The 9022-nt window shown below is 46.1% G+C and overlaps 1 protein-coding gene across 5 annotated transcripts in view; it reads right to left on the minus strand.

Moving 5' to 3' along the window:
- ATXN7L1 (ataxin 7 like 1) overlaps positions 1 to 8849 on the minus strand; it is a 253101-nt gene extending 244252 nt beyond the window's left edge. For 4 of the 5 annotated variants that reach the window (XM_067042825.1, XM_067042828.1, XM_067042824.1 and 1 more), the window contains exons 1-2: positions 8669 to 8849; positions 8093 to 8161 (exon numbers count right to left, since the gene is read on the minus strand). In XM_067042825.1, coding sequence (XP_066898926.1) covers positions 8093 to 8161; positions 8669 to 8849 — 250 coding nt within the window. The remainder of the gene's footprint in view (positions 1 to 8092; positions 8162 to 8668) is intronic. The other variant, XM_059074491.2, reaches the window with a different exon arrangement.
- Positions 8850 to 9022: the final 173 nt, after the last annotated feature.

Here is a 9022-nt window from a genome sequence, read left to right on the forward strand (position 1 = left end):
TACCTTTGATTGCTGCGGTCATAATGGCACTCCCCGTGGTCAAGCCCTGGAGATTCCCCCATGGTCCCCGCAAGGCAAGACTGGCGTCGGGGCTCCCAAGAAGTGACCCACAACCCTGGGGGGTGGGTGTGGATGTCCCTGCGGCCCTCTGCAAGGAGAGGGGCAGCCTGTCCTCAAGGTGCTGCTGGCCTGGGGCAGGGGCACGCAGTCACGTGTAGCTGCTCCTCTGACCCTTCTCAAGCCATCCGCCTTGCTCTCTGTGGCGCAGGGGTGTGCTTCAGCCTCACCCCTGTGTTCTAGGATTTTCTCCAGGGGTGTCTTGTCCATGAATAGTTGGTAGTTGTTCTTGTGAGTAGGGGCAAAGTCGGGAATGACCTATGTCAACATCTTGGTGATGTCAGTTCTAATGCAGTCACTAAATGATCCTAGTTTCCCAGACATGGACACTGGGCCACCCCAGAGGATGGGGTCCTTGGATAAAAGGGATTTGATTAGGACAGGGCCTCCCTGTGTCTGCTGCTACCATTTTATGTCTACTTCCAAAGGATGTCATGAATGAAACAAAGCGACATGAATGAAAGCTTAGCCCAAAGGATATAAACACGATGCACACAGAAAACCAGGCAAAACCCAAATCTGCCTCACTTCCCTAAGTCACTTCTGAAGCGGAGACAGCAGGCCTCTGTGAGCCACTGGCTAGAGTGAACATGGCCTTCCAGGCCGAAATAATGCCACAGACCACTTGGCACGCAGGCCAGAGCCCTCAGGAATCCGATCCTCCTCTGCCCTTCCTCTTTTCTAATCCTTAATGTGGAAATCCTGAAACCAGCCGCTTTGCTCTCCATCATGTGGATCCCCATTTCAGACAAATCCCACGGGTAATCAAGTGCACAGAACACCAGTTGTATTTCCAGCCTGACTTTAAATATAAACTGAAATCCTTAATGCTTCACCATGACGCTTTTGACACCAGGGACCCCTGTACAATAAATGCTGTCATTATCCGAATCGGCGCCCTGGGGTCTCCTCCACCCTCAGTGAGGGAGGGCTGGGCCACCCGGAATTAGAATCTGAATCTCAGTGCTGTCACCATTTACTACAGAATGGACACGAAGGTTCGGAGGGGTCGTCTCAGAAACCTTTGGAGGAGAACTCCGTGAGGGGTGGAGTCGTCTCTCTTTAGATGCTCCCACAGGTAGCACCGCGCGGGGGACAGGCACAGCCCCACGCTTGCCTGCTAAGTATTCGGTAAGGCTGCCTCACCGGGAACCTAAGAAGGAAAAAACCCTTCTGTTTCTTAGGCCTAAGAAACAGAAAGATGGTAGCAGAATATTGTTGAGTCTATTTTTCTTGTGTTCTTAGCCATTCCAGCCTCACCTTACACCACTGATTCTCTATCAGGGTGATGTGGTGCTCCGCCACCCCACCCCCAGGACCTTGGGCAATGTCTGGAGACATTTTTGGTTTTTTTCAATTCAAGGGAGGGGTAGGTGCCACTGGAATCTAGTGATAGGGTCCAGGGCTGCTGCTGGACATCCTACAACACACAGGACAGTCCCCCACCACAAAGAAGTAGCGTTCCTGCTGAGAAACTTTAGACCACTCTCTGCTTTGCTATTGTCACACCAGCAACAGACTTTTTAGTTTCTAGAACATTCTATATTCTCTCACTTTGGGCCTGCACACATGTTGTTTCCTTTAACTCCATCCCACCTGGCCCTGCATATGGATAACTTCCATTCACTCTCCAGGTTTTGGCATAAATAAGATTTCCTCAGGGAGGCGTTCACGGAACCCCTAACCTAAATTAGGCCCCCTGTCATGCTTTCCAACAGTACCCCAATTTTCCCTTTCAGAACACTCACCACAGTCGCCACGACTTTTTTAACGTCTGCCTTGGCTGCTGGGAGGGGAGAGCCACAATGCAAGGGCAGCGCTTTTTCACTGCTGTCCCCGCAGGCCTAGCCCAGTGCTGCCCCGCTGTCAGTCTCAAATGCACGACGGAGGCCAAGAAAGCAGGAGGGGGTATTAAAAACTAAGCAAGACGCCCAGAGGCTTAACCCATCCTCCCACTAAGCAGGCACCAAAAAGACACTGCAGTAGCTCCTCATGAACTGATGTGGACCACTCCCTAAGATAAATGGAAAGGGCCAGACACTAGGCAATACTTATAGGATGCTATCAGCCATGTGGGGAAAGCAGGCAGGAAAAACTATCTACGTGTCTCCGTGAATGCACAAAGACTATCTTGGGAAAGATATACAAACAACTGGGGACAAGGGTAAAAGGGAGACTTTCTTTTCACTGCATACCCTTCTCAACTGTGTAACACGTGAACATTATTTTTAAAAAATAAGAAGCATTTAAATGAGATAGAAAGAGAGAGAGGGAAAGAGTCTACATCTTCCAGAGATAAAAGCATCATTCTTGTAGACTGACATATGATGAGAACCCAACACAGGGTAACTGTGCCTTCTGGAAGGAGCCAGAGCCACATTTTCTCCACATGAGAACCCAGGCACATGGACATACTTGTATATATCAAGAGAGAGTCACTTTAGAGGCTCTGTATTTTCAAAACTAGATGGTGCTGGAAATCCCCTCCCTCAGCTTTGCCGTCGTGTTTCTGGCTCTCCCCCTCCTCCATCGGCTGGATGCAGCTGTGAAGCTGATTCATTCTCCAAGCCCTTCTCCTCCTTTTCATCTTTCCTCCCCACCACCTTGAGGCCACACTGTCTCTCATGTCCTTTCATCCCAAGCACTGGGCAAAAGAAGAGAGATGATAATGAAGCGCCAAAGTGAACAAATGTTGCTGCTCGTTAGCAAAAGGGGAGGAAGGTGGGCTTAATGGAGAAAGAAGTTGAAATGAATGGCGAAGATGAGGTTTATCGATATAATCTGTGGACTTGGTGTCTTCCTATCTCCTATTAGCATAGATAATGGAGTTGTCTGTATGATGATAAAGGGGAACTGTCCGCAGTTTACTAGAAATCACCACCACTTGTCACTGGCTTCCCTGGCTTGGATTCTAAGAACACTCCATTCTTATCAGGTCAGTTGCCATCTTTTCTCCGATTTGCTCCCATCCAGCCATAAATGCAAGACTCCTAGACTTGAGTTGAACACATTCCCATGTTCCATGCTTCCTCCTGTGGTCCAGCCTGACTCCACCAGCATCTCAGGAGAACAGCAAACTCTCACAGTCACAGGAAGATCTTACTGGCCCCTGAACAGTTTTCAAATTGGAAGCATTCCACAAGTGTACCTACATCAAATCGAAACACCTGGGAACACTGACACACAGACAAATGTCCGAAGTAGTGAGGGTAGGCTTCCAAAAGACCCAAACAATGATCCATTGAGGACTTTCTATCTTCACTGATCAGATTAAACAACTGATCGATTATTTTAAAAATTATTTTTTAGACCTCCTGGTCCCCAGAAAGAACTCTGTAAACGTTTCTCAGCCATAAGCCCCCAAATGCCAAAGTATTTTTCTCTAGCTCTTGATAAAAGTTATCAATGACTACGTATCAGTTGTACTCCATTAAAAGCATGGATAGCACAGAAATCAGTTTTTAAAAAATCCTTAGTTTTATTTAAAAAAGTATAACATGGTTTACTCTCAAAATGAAATTTCTGATTGAGTATACCTTTTCTGTTCATCACTGATTAGTTAAAAATCCTAGTCGGTTATAATAATAAAATTTTCTAGAACTAGCTTCATTAATACTTGATGATGGTAATCCTAATAACATCTAAAAAATAATAAAAGCACATATTCATTAAGCGCTTATTTTGTGCTAAGCCCTTTGTATTATCTCAGTAAATCCTTACAAAAACCCTGTTATTATCTCCGAACTTGTACAGTCCAGGACACTTACGAGCTATGTGCACCTGGTCCTTATTTATGAATTGACGTTCTTAAAAAAAAAAAAAGTTCAGATGAGGCAATTAGAAAAGGGAGACATCTTTCTAAATCACAGAGCTTTTCCCCAATTAGCTTGAAAAAAGTCTTCCAATAAATCTATGAAGCTGGAGTGAGAAAATTATTTTAAAAGGTTAGCTAGATGAATGGCCTTGGAATTTTCTATCATAATGGCAGCTCACATATTAGATTAGGCTGATCAGGTTTCTGGGACCTCTCCTCTTAGGAAATCTCAGTGCCTGATGGACCCAAGCTGACTGAGGTCAACCCCCTCTCCACTACGGGGAACGTATCACCCTGGGCTTTGGACTAAGACCCTCAGTTTTCTCAGAGTCCTAAAGGCCACATACCATCCACAAACTATTTGCAGCACAATATGCTTTTGTACGAGATGCAGTAAGGTTTGCCACCAAGAGATTATAAAAGGAGAAAATAAACCCAGGATGTAGTAGTGCAAGATATTTTTAATGTGAGGGCTTGCTTTTTTTTTTTTTTTTTAAGTTTCTTCAAAAAACAGCCTGTCTAGTATGACTGCATCTCAAATGCAGGTACATTCAACAGAGAAATTTAGGTTCAGTGGTCTCAAAGGGACCTCAGGAGATTTTTAATCCACTCCCTTACTTTACAAGAAAGAAAAAAGGCCCAGAAAAGGGAAGTGATATTCCCAAGGTCATATACGGGATTAGAAAGTGGACTTGTCCTCTCTCCTGCTCCCTTGACGCTGCAGGCTGCCCTCAATATAACCCCACATGACCACACACAAGCACGGAATTAACAACACCTTCTGAACCCAGGTGATGACCTGGCAAGGTTCAAAAGTATTTGCCAAATTCCTCTTGACCATAATTTTAGCTAACTTTGGACAAAATAATAACATGAATGTGAAGACTTTACTACAGAAGTTTCAAAGCATTCAGTTAACATTTCATACTGATATAGGTGGAGAATTGGAAGTAGAAAAAGGTTCAAGAAACGCAGAAGGTATTATCTTACAATAATCAGGTTGTTCAAAAGTCTGCAAGTCCTTCCTGTATCTTCTGAAGCTGTGGCCAGATGGAGGCAGAAGGTAAAATGATTATTTTTTCACTTTCCCAGCCTAATTTTTTTCCCTGAGCTTAGTCTATAAAAAATATCATATCACAATGTTCACAGCAGCATTATTCACGACAGTCAAAAGGTGGAAACAGGGCTTCCCTGGCGGCGCAGTGGTTGAGAGTCCGCCTGCCGATGCAGGGGACGCGGGTTCATGCCCCGGTCCGGGAAGATCCCACATGCCGTGGAGCGGCTGGGCCCGTGAGCCATGGCCGCTGAGCCTGCGCGTCCGGAGCCTGTGCTCCGCAACGGGAGAGGCCACAACAGTGAGAGGCCCGCGTACCGCAAAAAAAAAAAAAAAAAAAAGGTGGAAACAAGCCAAATGTCCATCAACAGACGATGGATAAACAAAACATGGCATGTACATACAATGGAATATTATTCAGTTGTAAAAAGGAATGAAATTCTGATACCTGCTGCCACACGGATATACAATGAAAACATGATGCTAAGTGAAAGAAGTTGGACACAAAGGGACACATATTGCAAATATATAGCAACTAGAACAGGCAACTTCATAGAGACAGAAAATAGAAGAGAGGTTTCCAAGACTCGGCCCTGGGGAAGGGGGACTGGGAAATTATTATACAATGGAGACAGGGTTTCTGGTTGAGATGATGAAAAAGTTCAGGAAATGGATAGTGCTGAGGGTTGTATAACACTGTGAATGTACTTAGTCTCACTGAATTGTAGACTTTGGTTAAAATGGTAAATTTTATGTTATGTTTATTTTACCACAATAAAAATAAACATATCAAAATCTGGATCACATACCTTCATTTCTTAATTGGAATTCCTAAACTTTATCTGTTCATTGCTATTAAAGCACAAATCCCAAGACCTGCTTACCGTTGATGACATCCTGGTCAGTCTATGTACGTTCACATACGGAGAAACACAGTCAGACCTAGGCCACGTTTTGTCCTGCAGAGACCCGTCCATGACCACATATTCATCCTGAGACCTCCCACACAATGACTCCAACAAGAAGGGCAACAGCAAGACCAAGGCAACCAGTGTTTCTGGGGACTTTGGCAACCAAACACCCTGACACCAAGTCCCAGCTCAACCTTTAAACTCCTCACCATGGGGAAGAGATATATAGTTCACATATGTATACGCTATCCACAAAGAAAACTGTGTGCACATGCCAGGAAGACCTCCAGGAATTGCTAACCCAGACCTGCTCCACCAGGCCCACGAACAAAGAGATTTCAGCCCATCCATGGCTATTTGGTGAACTCAGCAACTGCAGTTACACTGAACAGTGGGGGTCCTTAATGCAAAGGCATATCATTAGGGGCTAAATCTTTGTAGCTTTACAGGAAAAGGATATAATAAGCGGGATGTACCACTTGTGACTTCTGAGGAAAGGAGAGCTTTACATTTTTTTTTTCCTTAAAAGAATCTATTTCTCATGAGGCAAAGAGAATCTGAGAATGAGAGTTTTTTGAAACAGAAGCCCAGAGAAGGGTGCAGAATATGAGTTTTGTGTGTTATAGTCATAATCTATCACGCAGGTCTGAGAGGTGCCAATTCTGGGCCATACCATGACCTTGATTCAACTTTAAAGGTTTTTACAACTTCATCTTCTTCGTGGAAACCTGTTCATTGCCAGTGGTCTGATAACTAAGTCCCGTAAGCTTTTAAAGATGTTAAGAGTTTGTGAAGAAAAACAATCTCCAGTGATACTTTCCAATGCCAACACACATGCACATTGAGCACAAATAAGCTGCCACTTGTAAGAAGGCCACTTGCCATCATTCCCTTGTGCATCCTAAAGACACATGTCAAGATCACACTAAGATATTTAGAAGCAAACACCTTTAGAATAAGGTTTCGTTCCCAAAGTGCTTAATTAGCAGAAACATTACGCTAGAGCGCTGTCCTTGAATATGCATGCATTTGAACCTCCATGTCATTTTTTCTGAAGCACAAATTGTCCTCTCACTGGATGGTCAGGAAATGATTGAGGCACAGAAAAACCAACTGTCTGAGGTGTGATCCACAAAATGAATTCCATCTTTCCAAGCAGGTTTCAGCTGCCTACCAGGGTGACACCGCGGTTTATGAGGGAGACCGTTCTTTTGTGTCTAATGGCCTTTTCTCCATTCATGTTGGATAAGCCAGGCTCCTACGGCCTACTTATGGCTGAACTCTTTCAACACTTCCTGCCAACCTTTTCTGTCCCCCTGCACCTCCTCCCACCCCCAATTTCAGCCAACCACGTTTATAAGACACCAGTTAGTCAATCACAATTCAAATGAACCCATCCATTTGTTCAGCAGAAAGTGGCCTCTGGAGTTGCTCCATGAGAAGCCCACAGGTCAGAGTTACATATGGCAGGCTTGCAAACGCGAACAGGCTATCATTTATTTATGACGACCATGTGTGTTTGATGCCCAGTTCCAGTAGGCTGTGGCTTCACTCGCCTGCCTCCGTCTGGGATGACCTAGCTACTCACTGTGTCCCATTTCAGGTACTGTATTTCCATTCCACGCTGGGGAAGCAGAGATGGGTGACCGGCTGGGGGCTGCACACACAGGTGCCCCTAACCCTGCTCACCACGTAACAATCTGTGACCAAACACAAACCGTGCCAAACGTAACTTGCTGCAAAGGTTTGCCACGTACCATGGCTTTCAAGGGAGAGTGGAGAAGTAGCTGCTGCGATGATTGACCACATCGGGTTCATTAAATTGCTGTGTATTTACCCACGAGGAAGGCGGGGGTGCTTGTGAAGGGAGCCCCGCTCCTCATTTCAGCGATTTCCACCCCACACCATTTGGCAATGATGCTCCAAAGGCGAATGGCAGATATGCCCCAGAAGGTCCAAATGTGGACTCCAGCTGAAGTGCAGGAAACTTCTGCCGTCAACAACCTCCCCGCCTCTACCCCCAGTTGTATTTATACTTTGAAAGAAGTTAACACGAAGCAGTAGTCACCTGGGCGTGCTCAATTTTTGACAAGCCTTAGTCACTCTGTACCCAGCAGAACAATTCACATTATAGTCGAAATCCTGTGAAGATTCTGCCACACATGCTAACACTAAGATGCCAGTAGCTCCACTTACCTTCTTTATTAAGCCTCATAACCTCCCTGCTTTTTCCACCCTCTTTTCCAGCCTCTTCTAAATCTACATCTGCAGATGAAAAAGAAAAGGAAAAAAGAAAATAAGGACAAAAAGAGAAAAAAAGGGGGGGAGCCAAAGTCAAGGGGGGGGAGGGAGAGTGTTTATTTGCAAACAGATCGATATAAATATTGGATATGAAAATCTTTCAAAAATTGACAATGCAACATTTTCTCCCAAGTCCGTATTTCCATCTACCTGGCCCAGATAGGTACCAAAAAAACTATGCAAGCAGCAACAGAGTAGCCTTTTGAACGGATACACCGTGGGGCTGTGAAAGCCCACCCCGCGGGCTGCCACGGGGAGCGGGCACAGACAGACAGACAGACAGCCCTGGCAGCAGGGCCTCTCTCTGTGCATTGATGATCTGTCTCTGTGTGTATTTATTTAGAGAGAGGGAGAAGCATGGAGGACACCGGGGGCCACTCTCTCTCCACACACACACTTTTTCCCAGTGGCTCTAGGTGAATGGAAAGGTTACAGGGTAATAAAAGGAGGAGGAGGCGGTGGGGTTCTTACTGTCGGAGCAGTGTAATTTGGCGGCGTCGATCCAGGAGGACCAGGGTTTGCCCAGAAACGCCTCCGGACTGGGCACTTTGCGATCCAGTGTCGCCATTGCTCTTCCTTCTTGTTGCTTTTTCCCTGTTCCTTCGGCAGCAGCAGCCGAGAGACACGGGATTCGAGAACGCTCCGACGTCATCTTCGGAACGTTCCGACATTGAGTGTTCTGAAAGGGGGAGGGAGGGAGGGAGGGAGGCAGAGGAGGAGGAGAGAGCGAGGAGGAGGAGCCGGCGTTCAGCGCCCGGGCCGGCTCGGCTCGGCTCTCGGCGTCCGCCGCCGCCAGGGGCACCAGAGAGACGCCCCGAGGCCCGG

Source organism: Kogia breviceps, chromosome 9 (genome assembly GCF_026419965.1).
Source record: "Kogia breviceps isolate mKogBre1 chromosome 9, mKogBre1 haplotype 1, whole genome shotgun sequence".
Taxonomy (NCBI): domain Eukaryota; kingdom Metazoa; phylum Chordata; class Mammalia; order Artiodactyla; family Physeteridae; genus Kogia; species Kogia breviceps.